The 21,803-nt window shown below is 48.0% G+C and overlaps 1 protein-coding gene across 1 annotated transcript in view; it reads left to right on the top strand.

Annotated features, from left to right (window-relative positions):
• The window catches only part of LOC115087422 (gastrula zinc finger protein XlCGF26.1-like), a 28,682-nt gene extending 13,154 nt beyond the window's left edge, over positions 1 to 15,528 (top strand). Inside the window, exons 5-7 of the mRNA XM_029594606.1 lie at positions 1,359 to 1,487; positions 8,221 to 8,328; positions 13,614 to 15,528. Of these exons, the coding sequence (XP_029450466.1) occupies positions 1,359 to 1,487; positions 8,221 to 8,328; positions 13,614 to 14,752 (1,376 nt within the window). The 3' untranslated portion in view covers positions 14,753 to 15,528. The remainder of the gene's footprint in view (positions 1 to 1,358; positions 1,488 to 8,220; positions 8,329 to 13,613) is intronic.
• The last annotated feature ends 6,275 nt before the right edge of the window (positions 15,529 to 21,803 follow it).

The raw sequence follows: 21,803 nt of genomic DNA, 5'->3' as shown, positions 1-21,803 counted from the left end.
GGTTAACAAGGTGACATTTTGCTGTACTCTCAGTTAAGTACATCAGCCTGCATTTAATGCTTTGTCTGTCAAGCACTGAGCAGTATGGAGTAATTGTTCCAAGATTTTTCAGCAATGAAAGTACCTTTTTTCCTTCTCGTCTCCAGATGCAATTTTGTTCGATAAGCTGCCGTGATCTTTGGTTTATCCGAATAACTCAACGCATGGTCCATAATCAGCCTTGGCCTCTCCTCGCCGCCCTTCTGTGTTCCCAATCTGCGCACCCACTCACGCATGGGCCTCGGCTCTCTGTCTGACTTTAGCTCAGTTGGGATCCACTTCTGCATCAACTGAAAAGAGTTCCTTATCTTTCTTTCACACCTTTGGATCCACCAATCACTCCAATACTTTGGCATCCCTGATTTTCTTGCTCCTCTATTTTTGTTTTCCAATGTTTTGGTTTTGCTTTTTCAGTTTTTGTCTGTTCCTGAAAATTCATTAGTTGTTCTTTCCTGGGACTGCGTTTCTTGTTATAGCTCTCAGATTTGGGTAGTATGCCCACAGGATTCCGATTTCATGTCTGCCGGCGTCGATTCCAGTCATTTGAAAGGCTTGTCCACAATCAAAGTCACTTTTTCCAAAAATGGCTGAATAAGCTGGCTCTTTATCCGCATCACTTGTGTCTGCAGTTTCTTTCTCTGATGCCATTTTGTTTTCCACAGCCTTAACTTTCTTTGTAGACACATTTTTTTTTATGCCAGGCAATTTTCCAAAGTCTTACCAAAAAAAATTGTCCATACATTCCTGAGCCAGCAATGAATGTTTCTCTGCAAATGTTAAAGTTAAAATGATTATTTTTTAAAGCTTTATGCAGCTTTGCTCAGGAGCTCCTTTAAGCCATGACTGCCTCTGTCAGGTGCATCATGTGACTCCCCCCCTCCCCCATTCTTTCTAAGAAATCTTGGGCTTTGGTAACTTGTATTGAGTGCTGATGATTTCTCCCACTTTGTCTCATAGAATCAAAATGAGTAAGCAGATTCTGCTAGGCAGAATTACTGATCTGTGGCATTAGGATGAAAACCAATCTTACTTTTATCAAAAAAACTCCTTGCAGCAGAAATTTCCAACATATTTTATACAGTAGCAGTAATCACACCAGATTGTTTATGGATCCTGATGAAAGGAGTTCTTAAGATGATCATAACTTCAGTACTAAAATTATGAAGAAACTGCTTGAAGGGATTCCTGATGATGATCAGTACAGCAGCACCCTTCTTTTCTTAGCACTGGAGGCAGTGCTTATGAAAACAGCAAAATTCTGAGCTCACTTGCACTGATAACTTTTTTAAACATGTTGTAACCATCTTTTTCCATAACAGGCTCCCCCAATATCAGACCTGATATTTTAATCCGATTTAAGCAAGAGGAATTCAGGATTGATCCCCAGGGATGTGAGGAAAGAGGAAACCGGACTATCTCAGGCACAAGTGAGGACCTGCATGGAGCAGGTGATGCAGCTTAGATTAAAGTTAGTGATGAGCCGAGCCAAACATTTCATGTAGTCAGATGCCTCTTATAAACCGGGCACTGTAAAAATGAAGCATTATAATATAATTAAGGCCCCTGATGTCTAACCTTTGTGGTGTGGAAAACTTGCTGTGGATAATTTATTTCCATTATTTCTTCTTTTCTCCTTTCATGTTCAGGTCTCTCTTTGTTTTTTGCCTTTCATTCCTTTCCTCTCCCTTTCTCTCACTCTCTCCCCCCCACGATTTCACTACACCTTTTACTCTTCTCCCTTATGGAGTCTCTCTCTCAGTTCTTGAAGTAGAGAGAAGCTCCCTTCTCTACCCAGGTCTCTACACTTCCCTTCATTTTCATTCATCTCCCTCCATCTCTTATCCCCCATTCTTCCTTCTGTCCCTCACTATTTCTCACCTTCTCAGTACTGCTCCTTGCTGCTAACTCTTCTCCCACCCAGCAGCTTGTGGATTTTGTTTCCTGGGAGCCATGCACGTGCTGGCAGCTGGAGAGAGGCAGGCAGGATAGCTGTGCTGGAAGACGTTGGAAGGAAGGAAATGAATGGCACGGGCTGGAAGGGAAGGAGAGAAGGAAGATTACTAACATTACGAGGAGGGAGGAAGGGTTACCCTCCCCTGGTGTCAGCCGCAGGAGGAAGGGAGTTGGGATTCTGCAGCAATTTTCATTTCCTAGCGTATAGCAGATGGACTCAGGACCAATGGGTATAGTCTGCTCCTGATAGCAGTTGGAGACGGAGTCAGATTTCAATCTGACGTCAGCACTACATATACACTTGCACGAGGCTCTGATCCTCAGTTTTTTCCATCTCCATAGCAGTTCGGGACTTCACGCACGCTTGCACAGCATTAGAAAACTAAACTCCAAATTCAAAGAAGAAAGAGAGAATCTTACCTACAGACGAGCCCCCGCTCTCCTGCGGTGATACCTAAGGGTCCCTCCCCCAGTCGAGAATTCCTGAGGTGATTTCCGAGATCCCTCAGTGGTAAGCCTCAGTCCCGGCGTGGACTTAGCCCCCGGTGAAGGGAGCGGCTGAGAGGCAGCCTCGGTCCGATCGCCGACCCGGCGTGGACTTAGCCCCCTGAAAAGGGAGCGGCTGAGAGGCAGTGGGTGCAAGACCGAGCGCGGCAGTGAAGGTATTCCCCTCTCCCCCCAGCAGCTGGAGACCGCCTGGCAAGAGACCGGGAAGCGCCGAGACAAGGTAAGGTAGAAAACTTTTCTCTAAGTCTCTGGTCTCCGAGGCTCGGATAACCGCTCAGATCGTCCCTCCGGCGTCTGTCTAATCGGGTTGAGCAGCTCCATCAAGGCTAGACCCCGATCCGGCTCGAGGGTCTTCCCATGTGGAGACCCTCCGGGGAGGGGGGGGGGGCGCCATCTTGCCCGCGCGGTCACCGGTGCCATTTCCCCCCCCTTAGTCGCCGCTTGTCCGCACAACTGAGCCGTGCGCACAGCAGCGAGCCGGGCACATAAAATACTTGTGCACACAGCGTCGCGCGCATATATGCCGGGAGCACAGCGCCTCGTACAACGTAGGCGCACCTGGAACGCATAACCAGGCCTCTTGGCACGCGCATCTGTACAAGATACACGCGCAAATCATGGCACCGCCGTCCAAGACAGCTAAAGGCCCAGTCCTCTGCCCAGCATGCCACCTGAGAGCGGCACAGCCCGAGGTGACCTCTGCCCTGTGCCTGTTGTGCGAAGAAGCCCGGGGGGAACCGAGACAAGGTCCCTCTCAGCCTGTAGAGGACTCCGGATCTACCAGCGAGACTACCCCGGACCTCTCTATTCCCGACTCGGCCACCCCCCCCCCTCAGTGGGGCCCTCGGGGAGCGCCACCGGACCCAATGCAGTCTCAGGCAACTTCACCTGGGCGGGATTCTTTGCGGAACTACAATCCTACATCCACGCACAGACAGGACCACCAGCGGCACAACCACAACCCCCGCCAGTGGCCCAGAACCTCCCAGGGCCCTCCCGGCCTCCACCAGATGAGCCAACCCTGGACAAATACCTCCCCTTAGGGGACATAGATGATTCTGAGGAGGAACCAGAACCCCTGGAAGTAGGGGAACTCCCTCCAGGAACGGAACCGCATTGCACCATGACGCGCTTCTTCCCAAAAGACGAATTATCAGATCTCGTAGCCACGAGTCTGAAGGCATTGGCCATTCAGGACACATGCAACACAGCAGAGTCCAAGGCGAGCCCCTTCCTGGCCGGGCTCTGCCAAACCTCACGCAATTTCCCTATGCTACAGGCCGTACAGCAACTGATCGACCTGGAATGGGACGCCCCAGAGGCCACCTTCAAGGGGGGTCGAGTCCTAGAAGCTCTCTACCCCTTGGACCCCGCGACGAAGGAACTCCTGAGATTTCCCAAGGTCGAGGCCATGGCCTGTGCCACCACAAAGCACACCACCATACCAGTTGAGGGTGGAGCTTCCCTCAAGGATGCCAATAACAGATGGCAGGAATCCATCCTCAAGCAGTCTTACGATGTATCAGCTATGACCCTACAGATCGCTGCTTGCTGCGCCATAGTATCACGCGCCTGCCTGGCGATGGCCAGGGACGCAACTACGCCAATCGAGGCATTAGACCCGGCAATATCATTCCTCACGGATGCGACCTCAGACCTGCTGCGCACCTCAGCCAGGAGCCTCTCATCCATAGTGGCAGCCAGAAGACAGCTCTGGCTCTGAAGCTGGTCAGCCGACACGTCCTCTAAAACGAGGCTCACGAGAATGCCCTTTAGAGGATCACTCTTCGGAAGCGACCTGGACAAACTAGCCGACAAATGGGGCGAGTCCCCAGTACCTCGTCTACCGGAGGACAGGAACAAGAGGAACCAATGCCCCTCTCCCTGGGCACCCAAGGGCAGAGGATCCCAGCATTATAGACCATACAAAAACACTTACCAAGCCCCCCGCCCCGCCGGCAAGGGGCCGTCCTTTTGGAACAGACACAACAAAAGAGGAACCGGCTTAGGACCAGGCCCCAGCCGCAACACACAATGAGAATCAGCAGACCCATCTACAGGAAGAGATCATAGGGGGCAGGCTTGCCCTTTTCTACCAAAGATGGGTCGAGATAACGTCGGACAATTGGGTCCTATCCATCATTCAAGAAGGATACTACCTGGACTTCCACAGCATCCCTCTGGTTTGTGATTTCTCCGTGCCACGACCCCTCCAAGAGAAAGGCAGTGGAAACCACACTATCAAAACTACTTGCACTAACGTCAATAATACCGGTGCCTCCGCACCAACAAAATTCGGGGCACTATTCCATCTACTTCATCGTGCCCAAGAAAGAGGGAACATTTTGGCCCATACTGGACCTCAAGACCATCAATCGCTACCTGAAGGTACCCCGCTTCCGCATGGAAACCCTGCGTGTGGTCATAAAGGCGGTACAACCGGGAGAATTACTGACCTCCCTGGATCTGTCAGAAGCCTATCTCCTCATACCAATCCATCGCACCCACCAGTGTTTCCTACGCTTCGTGATATTGGGCCATCACTACCAGTTCCAGGCCCTACCGTTCATGCTGGCTACGGCTCCCCAAACGTTCACCAAGATCATGGTGGTAGTAGTGGCAGCACTGAGGAAAGAGGGAATCCTCGTGCATCCATACCTGGACGATTGGCTGATCAGAGCGAAATCGCCAGAGGAAAGCCAGCAGGCAACCACCAGAATCAAGGAACTACTGCAGAACCTTGGGTGGGTCGTCAACATACCCAAGACCCACCTGCGGCCCTCTCAATGCCTGGAATACCTGGGAGTCCGGTTCGACACCAAGGGGAACAAAGTCACCCTTCCCCCTACAAGGAGAAGGAAATTGATGGAACAACTACGAGCATTGTTGAATTCCACTCTCCCCACGGCATGGGACTATCTTCAAGTCCTCGGACTCATGGTATCAACCATAGAAGTTGTCCCGTGGGCAAGGGCCCACATGCGGCCCCTACAACACTCCCTACTGTCTCGATGGAACCCGATGTCTCAAAACTACTCCGCCCCCCTTCGGCTACTGGCAAAGGTTCGGAACCAACTATAATAGTGGCTACAAGAAGACCACCTGAGCGAGGGAACAAGCCTATCCCCACCGGAATGGACCTTGCTTACCACAGATACAAGCCTGCGGGGATGGGGGGAGCCCACTGCCAGGAGCTAACGGCTCAAGGGCAATGGAACGAAGAAGAGTCCATTGCCCTTGAGCCGGCATGGAACATAAACCGACTGGAAGCCCGGGCAGTCAGACTAGCCTGCCTAGGGTTCAGCCACAGACTCCGGGGCAAATCAGTCAGAGTCATGTCGGACAACGCCACAACAGTGGCCTACATCAACCGCCAGGGGGGAACCAGGAGCCAGAAGGTGTCCCTGGAAATAGAACCCCTAATGACGTGGGCAGAATCAAACCTACAAGGGATATCAGCCACCCACATCGTGGGAAAAGACGTCACAGCAGACTACCTCAGCAGAGAGAGTTTGGATCCAGGGGAATGGACACTGTTGACAACAGCTTTCCAGCAGATAGTAAACCACTGGGGAACACCAGCCATGGATCTTCTGGCAACCGGGTCCAATGCCCGGGTTCCCAAGTTCTTCAGCCGAAGACAGGAACCGATGTCCCAGGGAATCGACGCCCTTGTCCAGACCTGGCCTCAGTAGGATCTACTGTACGCCTTCCTCCATGGCCACTACTGGACGGAATCATCCGCAAGATAGAACACCACAGAGGGTTGGTACTTCTAGTGGCCCCGGACTGGCCAAGAAGGCCGTGGTATGCGGCTATGCGAAGACTTCTGGTGGGAAACCCTGTATGCCTACCTCCACACAAGGATCTACTCCAGCAAGGACCGATCCTCCACGAAGACCCAACGAGATTCTTGCTTACGGTCTGGCCATTGAGAGGTCTTGCCTGAAAAAGAGTGGATACTCAGGACCAGTGATTGGCACACTTCTCCGAGCGCGCAAGTTCTCCACCTCCTTAACATACATACGAGTATGGAGAATATTCGAAGCCTGGTGCGAGGACCACGACATCCTTCCACGGACAGCCAAAATCCCCATGATCCTGGAATTTCTGCAGGACGGCATGAACAAAGGGTTGTCTCTCAACTCCATCAAGGTACAACTAGCTGCCCTGGCCAGCTTCAGACCCAGGGTGGACAGCAACAGCCTAGCGGCCCACCCACTTCTTAAAAAGGGTCAAGCACATTCGACCACCTCTAAAGTGGCAGATACCCCTATGGAATCTCAATCTAGTGTTAGACTTCCTAGCGGGATCCTCGTTCAGACCAACTCGCGGTCTGTCCCTACGGCTCCTGTCCTTGAAGACGGCGTTCCTCGTGGCAATTTGCTCAGTCCGTCGAATCTCCGAACTTCAAGCAATATCATGCCGGGAGCCATTCCTCAGATTCACGCCGGGATCCATACAGCTGCGCACTGTATGCTCCTTCCTGCCAAAGGTGGTTTCTCACTTCCATTTAAACCAAACCATCTCACTGCCATCTCCGGATGAGCATAAGGACTCAGAAGACTCACGCCTTCTTTGCCACCTGAACGTCGGCAGACTCCTAGTCGTGGAAAGATCGGAGCCTGTACGAAAGACGGACCATCTGTTCGTTCTTCACAGCAGGAAGAGGCAAGGGGAAGTGGCCTCACGGGCAACCATCGCCAGCTGGATCAAAGAAGTAATCAAGGCGGCCTACGTAGAAGCAGGCAAGCCCCTGCCTCTACAAGTCAAGACCCATTCCATAAGGGCCCAGGCAGTGTCCTGGGCAGAAACCAAGATGCTGTCACCCGCAGAGATCTGTCGGGCAGCAACATGGTCCTCCATCCACATCTTCTCGAGATTCTATCGCCTGGATGTTCAGGCCAAGGAGGACACAGCATTCGCAAGGGCAGTACTAAATGGACCATGGGCAGCCTCCTGCCCGGTTTGGGAGTAGCTTTTGTACATCCCATTGGTCCTGAGTCCATCTGCTACACGCTAGGAAATAGAGAAATTACTTACCTGATAATTTCATTTTCCTTAGTGTAGACAGATGGACTCAGCACCCCGCCCATGGCTGCCTCGCAATCAAGAAGCCCCGGGGGAACCTCCCCCCGAGTGCAATACAAGCACGGATAAGCCAACCCTTGTTTCTACTTCAGACGCCCATATTACCAGGTGTCGGCGCTTCTCGGTTGAATGCCCTAGCGGTCTCCAGCTAGAAACCTCGTCATCCAATCCGAGTAATCAAGTTTCAAGTTAATCAAGTTAACCAAATTAATGAAAATTATCCAAACACTCATATATCCATAATTGCTTTTCGAGGAGAAAACTGAGGATCAGAGCCTCGTGCACAGGTATATGTAGTGCTGACGTCAGATTGAAATCTGACTCCGTCTCCAACTGCGATCAGGAGCACACTATACCCATTGGTCCTTAATCCATATGTCTACACTAAGGAAAAAGAAATTATCAGGTAAGTAATTTCTCCATTAACATGGTACTGCGGGAACTTGTGTGCGTTCCCTGTCATGGTCTGTTTGCATAGCTACAAAGGGTTCTTAATGCTTTGCACTGGATACTTACCTTTTCAGAGCTTGCAGAATTCCCATCATCTCAATTTTAGCTTTGTGCTGCTTTTCTTAAGTCAATATCCAAGATTATTTAAAAGCTGAGGAGATTTTCTCATTTTTCTAACAGGTAATCAAGGTTATAATACTGACCCCACAGTTGAAATTCTGGAAATGGAAGAGTCTCATGCCAGTGACCAGATGGAGGGAGGAGCGGAGGATACTGATACCAAGAGCAGTGAGCAAAAATGTCCTTTATAGTAAAATAATTGATCTGTGCTTTGGAGAATTTCAAACTTTGCACATAGATGGCAAATGTTATTTCTGGCTTTCAGAATCATTTTTATTACTAAATTATCGGGATTCAGTTGCTTTAGGCTAGCAGGTTCAGGGACCCAGTCCAGAATGAATCCCAGGACTCCGGAATGGCTTTCCAGAGTTTTTGGTTAGTGATTGTAATCGGAGTGAAGGGAATTGCTGCAGAGACTGGAGGTGGAGATAAGATGAGATCAGATATAATCTGTTTCTCTCTTTTCATGTGCTGTTGTCCATCTAGCCTGTCTCCAAACAACACCGCATCCTTTAAAGTGTCATATGGAGCCTTAGCCAAGCAAATATCTCTATATGATTATTTAAAGACATTTCCCTATATACGGGGCGGACCTTAGGAGGGTGTGAGGGACAGGGCGCATCAATAAAAGTAGGATCCTGGATGGTTGAAATTATAGGGGAGTGGGAATGTATTACCGTATTTTTCGCTCCATAAGATGCACTTTTTTCCCCCCAAAAATGGGGGGAAAATGTATGTGCGTCTTATGGAGCGAATATAAAAAAAAACTAAAAATCTAAGAAACCCCCCCCCACCCTCCTGACCCCCCAAGACCTGCCAAAAGTCCCTGGTGGTCCAGCGTGGGTCCGGGAGCGATCTCCTGGGCTTGGGCTGTTGGCTGCCAGTAATCAAAATGGTGCTGACGGCCCTTTGCCCTTACAATGTCACTGGGGCCGACCAATGGCAGTAGTAGCTCCTGTGCCATAGTAAGGGCAAAGGGCTGTCGGCGCCATTTTGATTACTGGCAGCCGACGGCCCAAGCCCAGGAGATTGCTCCCGGACCATGCCTGGACCCCCGCTGGACTACCAGGGACTTTTGACAGGTCTTGGGGGGATCAGGAGGGTGGGGGGGGGCGTAGTAAATTAATTTGGCAGGTCCTGAAGGGGGGTCAGGAGGGTTGTTAATTAATTTAAAGGGTTGGGATGGGGTTTATTTTGGGGGGGGTTCCCAGAGAAAGAAAAGTTTTCTGATCTGGGGAGTGGACCGAAATGGCCCTCTCCAGACCCGAAAACAAAATGGGGAGAAAAAAAAAAGTTATGCTCCATAAGACGCACAGACGCCCGGGGACACAGCCAGTTTAGCACAAATTTTTTTTTTTTTTTAAATTTTCCCCCTCTGAATCCTAGGTGCATCTTATGGTCAGGTGCGTCTTATGGAGCGAAAAATACTGTAATTTAATTGTATTGTTGAATGTAAGATTTAGTGTACATATGCTGTTATTTGGGATGAATATGTCTTTGTAACACACCCAGATCCTAATAGGTGTCTGTTAAGCATTTTGATTATTTTTCCTTACAGTGCTATATCAGGGTACAAATTATATCGCAATAATAGGGAGGATCAACTTGGTGGGGGTGTGGCACTTTATGTCCGGGAGGGTATAGAGTCCAACAGGATAAAGATCATACAAGAGACTAAATGCTCAGTAGAATCTATATAGGTAGAAATCCCATGTGTGTTGGGTAAGAATATAGTGATAGGAGTATACTACCGTCCACCTGGCCAAAATGGTCAGACAGATGATGAAATGCTAAGAGAAATCAGGGAAGCAAACCAATTTGGCAGTGCAATAATAATGGGAGATTTCAATTACCCCAATATTGACTGGGTAAATGTGACATCAGGACTTGCTAGAGACATAAAGTTCCTGGATGTAATAAATGATTGCTTCATGGAGCAATTGGTTCAGGAACCAACAAGAGAAGGAGCTATTTTAGATTTAATTCTTAGTGGAATGCAAGATTTGATGAGAGAAGTAACAGTGGTGGGGCCACTTGGCAACAGTGATCATAACATGATCACATTTAAACTAAAAACTGGAAGGGGGACAATAAGTAAATCTGCAGCTCTAACACTAAATTTTAAAAAGGGAAACTTTGATAAAATGAGGAAAATAGTTAGAAAAAAACTGAAAGGTGCAGCTGCAAAGGTTAAAAGTGTTCAACAGGCATGGACATTGTTTAAAAATACAATCCTAGAGGCGCAGTCCATATGTATTCCGCGCATTAAGAAAGGTGGAAGGAAGGCAAAATGATTACCGTCATGGTTAAAAGGTGAGGTGAAAGAGGCTATTTTAGCCAAAAAAATTCTTCAAAAATTGGAAGAAGGATCCATCTGAAGAAAATAGGATAAAACATAAGCATTGTCAAGCTAAGTGTAAAACATTGATAAGACAGGTGAAGAGAAAATTTGAAACGAAATTGACCATAGAGGCAAAAACTCATAATAAAATCTTTTTAAAATATATCCAAAGCAAGAAACCTGTGAGGGAGTCAGTTGGACCATTAGATGACAGAGGGGTTAAAGGGGCTCTTAGGGAAGATAAGGCCATTGCAGAAAGACTAAATGAATTCTTTGCCTCTGTGTTTACTAATGAGGATGTTGAGGAGATACCAGTTCTGGAGATGGTTTTCAGGGGTGATGAGTCAGACGAACTGAACGAAATCACCGTGAACCTGGAAGATGTAGTAGGCCAGATTGACAAACTAAAGAGTAGCAAATCACCTGGACCGGATGGTATGCATCCTAGGGTTCTGAAGGAACTTAAAAATGAAATTTCTGATCTATTAGTTACAATTTGTAACCTATCATTAAAATCATCCATTGTACCTGAAGACTGGAGGGTGGCCAATGTAACCCCAATATTTAAAAAAGGCTCCAGGGGCGATCCGGGTAACTATAGACCAGTGAGCCTGACTTCAGTGCTGGGAAAAATAGTGGAAACTATTTTCAAGATCAAAATCGTAGAGCATATAGAAAGACATGATTTAATGGAACAAAGTCAACATGGATTTACCCAAGGGAAGTCTTGCCTAACAAATCTGCTTCATTTTTTTGAAGGGGTTAATAAACATGTGGATAAAGGTGAACTGGTAGATGTAGTGTATTTGGATTTTCAGAAGGCGTTTGACAAAGTTCCTCATGAGAGGCTTCTACGAAAACTAAAAAGTCATGGGATAGGAGGCGATGTCCTTTCGTGGATTACAAGCTGGTTAAAAGACAGGACACAGAGAGTAGGATTAAATGGTCAATTTTCTCAGTGGAAAAGGGTAAACAGTGGAGTGCCTCAGGGATCTGTACTTGGACCGATGCTTTTCAATATATATATAAATGATCTGGAAAGGAATACGACGAGTGAGGTTATCAAATTTGCAGATGATACAAAATTATTCAGAGAAGTTAAATCACAAGCATACTGTGATACATTACAGGAGGACCTTGCAAGACTTGAAGATTGGGCATCCAAATGGCAGATGAAATTTAATGTGGACAAGTGCAAGGTGTTGCATATAGGGAAAAATAACCATTGCTGTAGTTACACAATGTTAGGTTCCATATTAGGAGCTACCACCCAGGAAAAAGATCTTGGCATCATAGTGGATAATACTTTAACATCGTCGGCTCAGTGTGCTGCAGCAGTCAAAAAAGCAAATAGAATGTTAGGAATTATTAAGAAGGGAATGGTTAATAGAACGGAAAATGTCATAATGCCTCTATATCGTTCCATGGTGAGATCACATCTTGAATACTGTGTACAATTCTGGTCGCCGCATCTCAAAAAAGATATAGTTGCGATGGAGAAAGTACAGAGAAGGGCAACCAAAATGATAAAGGGGATGGAACAGCTTCCCTATGAGGAAAGGCTGAAGAGGTTAGGGCTGTTCAGCTTGGAGAAGAGACTGCTGAGGGGGGATATGATAGAGGTCTTTAAGATCATGAGAGGTCTTGAACGAGTAGATGTGACTCGGTTATTTTCACTTTTGAATAATAGAAGGACTAGGGGGCATTCCATGAAGTTAGCAAGTAGCACATTTAAGACTAATCGGAGAAAATTCTTTTTCACTCAACACATAATAAAGCTCTGGAATTTGTTGCCAGAGGATGTGGTTAGTGCAGTTAGTGTAGCTGGGTTCAAAAAAGGTTTGGATAAGTTCTTGGAGGAGAAGTCCATTAATGGCTATTAATCAATTTTACTTAGGGAATAGTCACTGCTATTAATTGCATCAGTAGCATGGGATCTTCTTAGTGTTTGGGTAATTGCCAGGTTCTTGTGGCCTGGCTTTGGCCTCTGTTGGAAACAGGATGCTGGGCTTGATGGACCCTTGGTCTGACCCAGCATGGCAATTTCTTATGTTCTTAAATATAAATAAATAAATATTGGAGATAGGGCTGCCATGGCATTGTGGAGCCTCCACACAGTGAGGGGCCCAGCTACCCCTATTCAGTCCAACCTAAAAATGGCCCTACCTATATATGTTATAAGAACATAAGTTATGCCATACTGGATCAGACCAAGGGTCCATCAAGCCCAGTATCCTGTCTGCATTAGTGGCCACTCCAAGTCACAAGAACCTGGCAAGTACCCAAATATTAAATAAATCCCATGTTACTAATACCAGCAATAAGCAGTGGCTATTCCCTAGTGATTAATAGCAGTTTATGGACCTCCTCCAGGAACTTATCCAAACCATTTTTAAACCCAGCTACACTAGCTGCCTTAACCACATCCTCTGGCAACAAATTCCAGAACTTAATTGTGCATTGAGTGAAAAATAATGTTCTCCAATTTGTTTTAAATGTGCTAGTTGCTAACTTCATGGTGTGCCTCCTAGTCCTTGTATTATCTGAAAGAGTAAATAACCATTTCACATTTACCCGTTCAAGTCCTTTCATGATTTTGTAGACCTCTATCATATCCCCCTTCAGCCTTCTCTTCTCAAAGTTGAACAGCCCTAACCTCTTTAGCCTTTCTTAGAGGAGCTGTTCCATGCCTTTTATCATTTTGGTCGCCATTCTCTGTTCTTTCTCCAGTGCAACTATATCTTTTTTGAGATGCGGCGACCAGAATTGCACACAGTATTCAAGCTGTGATCTCACCATGAAGCGATAGAGTCATTAGGACATCCTTCATTTTATTTGTCATTCCCTTCCTAATAATTCCTAAATTCTGTTTGCTTTTTTGACCGCTACAGCACACTGAGCTGATGATTTTAATGTATTATCAGCTATGACGCCCAGATCTTTTTCTTGCGTGGTAACTCCTAATATGAAACCTAAAATGGAAACATTTTAGGATTTATCACCCAGGGAAAAGATCTGGGCATCATAGTTGATATTACATTTAAATCAATGGCTCAGTGTGGTTATTCAGAACTGTAAGAATAATGTGCATATTCTCTTTTTTATTGAACAGAGGATGGCTTTAGAAGTAATAGTGAGAGGAAGAGAATGTGCGATGGACAGCAGGGGGAGGAATGGAAAAACAGAGACAGCCCAGCATCTGAAGCTGATTGTGAAAGGGGTTTCAGTAGAGTAACACCACCCAGTGTGAAAGAAAATGCTCAAACAAGAAAGAGACCAGACACATGTACTGAACGAGAGAGAAATTCTAACCACTGCCCAAATCTTCTACAAGCTCAGAGACTCAATGATGGAGAGATACCATTTAAAAATACTGATATTTGGGAAAGATTCACTGGAAACTCACATATTGAGCACCAAGAAATGACCGAATGTGAGAACAAGTACACTGAAAAGTCAAGTTTAAATTGTCTCCAACAATATCATAGAAATAAGAACAAATTTGCATGTACTGAAGGTGAGAAAGGTTGCCTTAAGCAAACAAATATTATAGGAAATACAAAAGTTCAAATGCCAATGAAACCATTAAAATGGATACAGTGTGAAAAATGCTTTACCTGCAGAGCCGAGCTGGAAGGGCAAGTAAGAATTAATTCAAGAGGAAAACCATTTCAGTGTGCTGAATGTGAGAAAACTATTACTAAGCTGTCAAATCTCACAGCACATAAAACTTCTCAAAGAGGTGGCAATCTTTTTAAGAGTAATAACTGTAATTCATTTTTTATGAACAGATCACAACCGAAGATGAATCAAGTAATTCACACAGAATCTTTACAACATTCTGAATGTGAGAAAAGCTTTGTTTTGAGGTCAAATTGTAGAGAACATAAAATATGTCACACAAAGAAAGCATTTACATGTTCTGAATGTGATTCAAGCTTCAGTTATAAATCCTCTCTAAGACGACATGAAAGAATTCACTCAGGAGAGAAACCATTTAGATGCTTTGAATGTGATAAAACATTCAGGCAAAATTGTGATCTGAGACGCCATGAAAGAGTCCACACAGGGGAGAAACCATTTCAGTGTTTTGAATGTGATAGAAGCTTTAGTCAAAAGTGCGACTTAAGAAAACATGAAAGGATCCATACGGGAAAGAAACCATTTCAGTGTTTTGAATGTGACAAAAATTTCAATCAGATATGCCACCTGAGACAACATGAAAAGATCCATATGAGAAAAACTGTTTAAATGTTTTAATTGTGATAAACATTCAAATATGAAATCAGATACTGTTTGATAGGAACTACATAGATCAGAAACCATTCAGATATTTTAAGTATGTTTAAGCTTCTGTCAGAAGTCACAAATGAGTTTACATGTCAAGAAGCACACAGGAGTAATCATAGGGGACATTCCCATACCAACAGATCAAAAGCTTGACGCTAGAAAAACTCAAGATTGGCATTGCTATTAGAAGTGTCAGTACTAAATGGCTATTCCTGTACATACTCAGGTAATTCCAGACCAGTGGGTTGTGTATCCCTGCCAGCAGATGGAGTCAGAGAACAAAAACTTTGGATACTGCTACATAAGAGAGAGTGCCACCTGCAGTACCTCAGTATCTCTCTGACTCTAGCAGATGGTAGAGATGCAAACCTGCAGTCTAGGGTTTAGTTAAAAAAAAAAAAAAGTGTAGTTAGTTTAGATTAGCTGAGCTGAGATTTTGCTCCCTGAGGTGTTAGGCACCATTGCGGGCCCTCCCTCCAGTGGAGCCGGGTGTCCGGGGGGTTAGATACCCCTGACTGTGTTTTGCCTGCACCCTGCTGGCGAGCCTGATAATCAGAGGCTTCTGGTTATCTTGGCCTCCAAAGCTCTTCTGGGTTTCCTCTAGTCCTGCTGAGGATGGCTAAAGTTTTTATTTAAAAAAGAAAAGAAAGGAAAATTAGTTTCTTACCTGATAATTTTTGTTCCTGTAGTACCAAGGATCAGTCCAGACAGCTGGGGTTGTGCCTCCCTTCCAGCAGATGGAGTCAGAGAAAAGCTGAAAAGCACCCCCTAGATATACTGGTGTGCCACCTGCGATCCCTCAGTATAATCAGTATCAAAGCAGAATGAAACCTATAACTCATCCCCTTTTCTTTTTTTTTTTTTTAAACAACCAATGACTAGATCAAGTAAGAAAACTCTGAAATTACAAGAAAACTGGTGTTCCTTTTTGTAACCCAAGAACTTGCCGAAGCCAATGCATCAACGCGCGTGCCTGTACTCTGCAGCGGCAGGAACTGTAAAGAGAAAACCAACAAGAATACGAGCGGACTCTCCTGCAATAGACATACTTGGGCGGGTGTCTGGACTGATCCTTGCTACTACAGGAACGAAATAAGAAACTAATTTTCCTTTCCCTGTACGTACCAGGATCAGTCCAGACTGCTGGGATGTACCCAAGCCGCCTTAAATGGGGTGGGACCCGGAGAGTCCTGTTTGTAGCACACTGCTGCCAAAAGAATCCGTCGCCGGATCCCGGACATCCAACCGATAATGTCTAGCAAACGTGTGTAAAGACTTCCAAGTAGCCGCTCTGCAAATTTCCTGAGGCGAAACACACTGATTTTCAGTCCATGACGCCGCCTGAGAGCGGGTAGAGTGCGCCTTAAGACCCTCAGGGACCATACGCCCGTGACATATGTAGGTGGAAGCAATAGCGTCCTTCAACCAGCAGGCAATGGTAGCTTTGGAAGCCTTATGCCCCTTCTTGGGACCATTCCACAAGACAAAAAGATGATCTGAGCGACGAAAATCATTAGTTATTTCCAAATACCGTAAAAGAGTCCGCCGGACATCCAATTGCCGCATATCCCTACTGTGATAAGAGCGGGTATCCTCCTCCGAAAAGGCTGGCAATTCCACCGATTTATTGACGTGAAATGCCAAAACCATCTTAGGTAAGAAGGAGGGTACCGACTGCAAGGATACTCCCGACTCCATTATACGCAAAAACGGTTCTCTACATGATAATGCCTGAATTTCGGAAACGCGACACGCCGAACAAATGGCTACGAGAAACACTTGAGAGTCAAATCCTTCAAGGTGCCCACTTGATAGGCTCAAACGGCGAAGCGCAGAGACCACGGAGAACCAAATTCAAGCTCCAGGATGGACAAAGTGCCCGTACCGGAGGGCGCAAATGTTTGACCCCACGTAAAAAATGAGAAACATCTGGATGACCAGCAATGGAAGAGCCTTCAATCTTACCCCGCAGACAGCCCAAGGCCGCCACCTTACTCGAAGCGAACTGTAGGCCAGGCCCTTTTTCAAGCCATCCTGCAAAATCGCAAGAATATGTACTATAGAGGTCCACTGTGGGGACACTTTCAACTCACTGCACCATGAATCAAAAACCTTCCAGACCCTAACATAGGCAAGGGAGGTCGAGGTCTTGCGCGCCCTAAGAAGAGTGGAAATCACGGCTACCGGGTAACCCTTCTTTCTCAGTTGTCTCCTCTCATAAGCCAAGCTGCTAGACAAAAGCGATCCACTTGATCGAAAAATACGGGACCCTGCCTCAGAAGATTTGGGAGATGACAGAGACGCAAGGGACTGTCTACCACTCGGTTGATTAGATCCGTGAACCACGGTCTTCGTGGCCACTCCGGAGCCACTAGAATGACCAGACCCTGGTGGGATTCTATGCGCCTTAGAACCTTTTCCACCAGTGGCCAAGGGGGAAACACATAAAGGAGAATGTCTGGAGGCCACGGAAGTACCAGAGCATCCACCCCTTCCGACCCTTGCTCTCTCCTGCGATTGAAGAATCAAGCCGCTTTGGTTTTCAGCCGAGTCGCCATCAAATCCAAGCGTGGAGTCCCCCAGCGGCGAGTTATGAGCCGCATCGCCTCAGAAGACAGCTCCCACTCTCCTGGATCCAGACGCTGTCGGCTGAGAAAATCCGCCTGGACATTGTCCACGCCTGTGATGTGAGAAGCCGCGATACGGGTCAGGTGGCATTCCGCCCAGGCCATCAACAAATCCGCTTCGGAGGCCACCGGACAACTTCTTGTACCCCCCTTGTCGGTTTATGTAAGCCACGGTTGTTGCATTGTCGGAAAGAATTCTGACTGCCCTGTGATGGATCAAGGGAAGAAATTGCTGTAGTGCCAGGCGAACTGCCCTGGTTTCCAACCGATTGATCGACCATTTGGCCTGTCGAGGGGACCACCGTCCTGCGTTGACCTGGATTGACAGACTTCTCCCCAACCTGTCGGACTGGCATCCGTCGTAACGATGATCCAAGGTGGAGGTTCCAAGTTCACCCCTTGAAGAAAGTGCCGCAGTACCAACCACCAACTGAGACTGGTCCTGGTCGGTTCGATTAATGGTAAGGGCAAATGATAGTCTTCCGACTTGGGATCCCAGCGGGAAAGCAGCGCTCTCTACAAAGATCGCCAATGACATAGTGCATGCAGAAGTTCGTAGAAGATCATATAAAGCGACTGCTGTGTAGGCAACCACAGACTCCATGCGGTTGGCCTGCTCTGCCTCCTCCGGGGGGAGCTCCTGGGCCGTAAGCAACTGTTGAACCCAGCGGAGAGTGGCCCTCTGCATGAGACTGCTACATACTGCGGCTCGGACGCCCAGCACAGAGACCTCAAAAATGCGTTTCAGTAAGATCTCCAGCTTCCGATCCTGAAGATCCTTAAGCGCTGTTCCGCCAGTCACGGGAATGGTGGTATGCTTAATTACAGCTGTGACCGCAGAGTCCACCTTGGGAAGCTTGAGAAGGTTTAAGGATTCGCTCGGTAGTGGATAAAGCTTCTCCATAGCCCTGCTGACCCTTAATGAGGCTTCGGGGAAATCCCATTCCCTGGATACAATTTGAAACAACTTAGGGTGAAATGGAAAAATTTGCGGTGGACCTCGAAGGCCCGCTAAACAGAATCTCCTGGAGAAGAATCCGCCTCTGGTTGTGGTGCCAGGATCTCCAGCTCCCGCAACAATTGTGGAATTAAAGGATCCAGCTCGTCCTTGCTAAACAAGCGAAGTATTTGTGGATCATCCCCATCTACCGGTACATGTGTGTCCACATCTCCGCCCATGTCCAGAGTGAAGGAGTCCTGGGGGGGTCCGTAGCCTCATGAAGGTCAGGTTCCGCAGCCGGACAGGGAAGATGAGCTCCTGCCTTCCCCGGGTCTGGAGCGGGCTTGAAAAGCTTAGACGGAGGGAGAGGCGATTCTTCCCAATCCGCCTCAGCCTCTAAATAGGCTTTATGCATTCAAAGAACAAAATGGGAAGAAAATGGAGGTGGTCTCTGTAAGGCCCTCCCCGCAGGCCGAGGCAAGGGAGGGGCTGAATCTGATGTGAAATCGCGGGTGTGCTGGGGACTTAAGGCCGGCGGAGAGGAAGGAGGGAAATCATCCCCTTCCGACGCTGCATCAGTGTCTGTGCTCGGCGCGGGCAAAATGGCCGCAGCTCCCTCGCCAAGTGGGAGCGGGGCAGGCCTCTGCCGCCGGGACTCATCGCGGTTCGCACGATCGCTTTAAGGGGGAGCCCCGTGTTACAATTGGCTGCCGAGAGGGTCCCTCGCCCCTGGGAATGCACCGGGAGCAGGGACCCTCTTGGGAGAGCCGTGCCCCTGACTCCCCGCAGGCCATGCAGGTGGAAGCGCGCGGCATGGAGATCGCGGAGCTGCCTGAAAAGCGTGCGAAAATTTATGAGGACCAAAAAAAAAAATTAGTGAGACGGGTGAAGAATCCACTCCCTCCGGAGACCCGGGACTGTTTTCGTGGCAGGCCGGAGCTGGAAAGGGCTGAACTAAAGACCCTTTGATAAGCGGTCTGTGTTTCTCCCTCTTTTTTTGGTTTGCGTGCCTCCGTACGACGCTGTACAGCCCAAGCCCCACAGGAGGTGGGGAGCAGTCTGTGGACTTCTTTCCTGAATTTGTGCTGCTTCTTCATCAGGCCTTTTTGGCCAATCAAAGATCCGGAATTAAAAGGACAGCATTGCGGTCGGTGGACCCGTCCAGCGGGGGATCCAAATGTTCTTCTCAGGATTCCCCTGCGGCCCCTGGGTCTCCATCAGGTGCAGGATGACCCGGCCTCCAGCGGGGACGCTTTGGGAGCGCTGCAAGGTGGCCCCCTAGACACACAGGGGATGGTCCCGGGATTTGATCCCTCCCCAGACCTGGGAGATCCCAACACGGATGACCTGGTCATGGATGGATTCCCAATCCCGGAGGGGATGACCCTCGAGTTGTCCGGCTGTTCAAGCTGGAGGAGCTGCGCCCATTGATTCCCCAAGTTTTAGAAGAGTTGGGGATTAAGGTCTCCCAGGAAGAGTTCCTCCTCCTGGGTCCAGGCAAGGCTCTGGTCGTCTGCAGTCCTTTTGTGGAGGTCGTCGGGCTCCCAGAAATGATACAAGTCAGGGCTTAGGAGGCGGTAAGCTTCCCCAGTGAGGCCAGGGGCCCCCACTCACACGTAGAAGCTGTAGAAGACAGATTATCCAGCTTCTACGAGGAGTGGGAGAAGATTACCTCAGGCAGGAGGGTCTTGGAGGTAGTCCGGCACAGTTACGCTCTAGATTTCTTGTTTCCAGTTCAGGATGACTTTGTAGAATCTCGCAGCAGGCAAGAGGCCGTGTGGGCGACTCTCCAGAGGTTACTCGATCTCAACATCATTTGTCCAGTCCCTCCTGCGGAGCGCTCCACAGTTGGACCAGATGGCGACTCAAGCCAACTCGAAAATGGTTCATTTTTTGTCAAAGGAGGGAACATGGATCAGTGGGGCTCGATGCTCGATGCTCTGGTGTGTCCATGGCCCACAGGATTTCTTCTCCATGTCTCTCCCCCCCCAGCCTCTCATAGGCCACGTTCTCAGGTGGATAGAGTTGCATCGCGGGTCCGTGGTGCTTGTGGCTCCGGAATGGCCCAGGTGTCCATGGGTCGCGGATCTGGAATGACTGGTGGAGGATGGCCCTCTTCGTCTGGCTGATCTTCCGTGTCTTCTGTGTCAGGGGCCTATATTCTCGGATTGGGTCGATCACTTCTGTCTCGCAGCTTGGCTTTTCAGAGGCGGAGGTTACGTCTAAAAGGGTATTCTAAGTCAGTAATTTCCACTCTTCTTCAGGCTAGGAGGCCTGCTACGTCTATGGCGTATGCCAGGGTTTGGCAGGTGTTTGAAGGTTAGTGTTTGCAGAGGAACCTGAGCCCCGTGGCTGTAGGGGTGTCTCAGATTTTGGATTTCCTGCAGCAAGGATTAACTAAGGGCTTAGCCTTTAACTCGCTTTAAGTTCAGGTAGCTGCTTTGGGAGCCCTCCGAGATGTTGCTCAGGGTCAGAAGCTGACGACGCATCTGGATATCATCAGGTTTCTTAGAGGAGCGAAGCATTTGCGTCCAGTGCGCAAAGTATGTCCGAAGTGGAGCTTAAATTTGGTACTCCGCCCTCTATGTGAAGCACCGTTTGAACCGTTGAAGAGGGCGTCATTGAAGGATTTGACTCTGAAGACAGTATTCCTGGTGGCTATCTGTTCGGCATGGAGGATTTCGGAGCTGCAAGCCTTATCCTGTAGAGACCCTTTCCTGAGAATTTACCGGGACAGGGTATCCTTGCGAACAGTTCCTTCCTTCGTGCCCAAAGTGGTCTCTTCTTTCCATGTCAATCAGACGGTGGAACTTCCAGCTTTTCTGGACTGGTCCTGTGATTCCTCCTGGGAGAGGGAGCTGCATTAGTTGGACGTGCGGTGTGTCCTTCTCCACTATCTGGAGGTTTCTAATGCTTTTCGATGGTCAGACCATCTCTTTGTCTTATTTGCCAGGGCCAAAAAGGGAGACAAAGCATCGAAAGCTATCATTTCTAGATGAATTTGGGAAGTTATTGCTTCCGCGTAAATTTCTAAAGGAAAGTAGGCTCCTGTGGGGTTGAGGGCCCACTCCACAAGGGTACAGGTGGCCACCTGGGCGGAGTGTCAACTTCTTTCTCTGCAGGAGATTTGTAGGGCAGCTGTCTGGTCTTCCCTTCACACTTTCACCAAGTTTTATCTTTGGATATCAGGGCGCAGGAGGAGACGTCAAGCGGTGAGAGTGTTTTGTGAGCAGGTCTTTTGGAGGCCCGCCCAGTATAAGGTGGCTTGGGTACATCCCACTGGTCTGGAATGATCTGAGTATGTACAGGAAAGGAAATTTGGTTCTTACCTGCTAATTTTCATTCCTGTAATACAGCAGATCATTCCATAGGCCCACCCCGTTCTGACTCCGAAAGACAGTCTGTGGAGCTTTTAGTATTCTGAAGGAATGATTGGATTCCAATT

This window comes from Rhinatrema bivittatum, chromosome 3, assembly GCF_901001135.1.
Source record: "Rhinatrema bivittatum chromosome 3, aRhiBiv1.1, whole genome shotgun sequence".
Taxonomy (NCBI): Eukaryota; Metazoa; Chordata; class Amphibia; order Gymnophiona; family Rhinatrematidae; genus Rhinatrema; species Rhinatrema bivittatum.
This window is presented reverse-complemented; position numbering and strand designations above follow the sequence as displayed.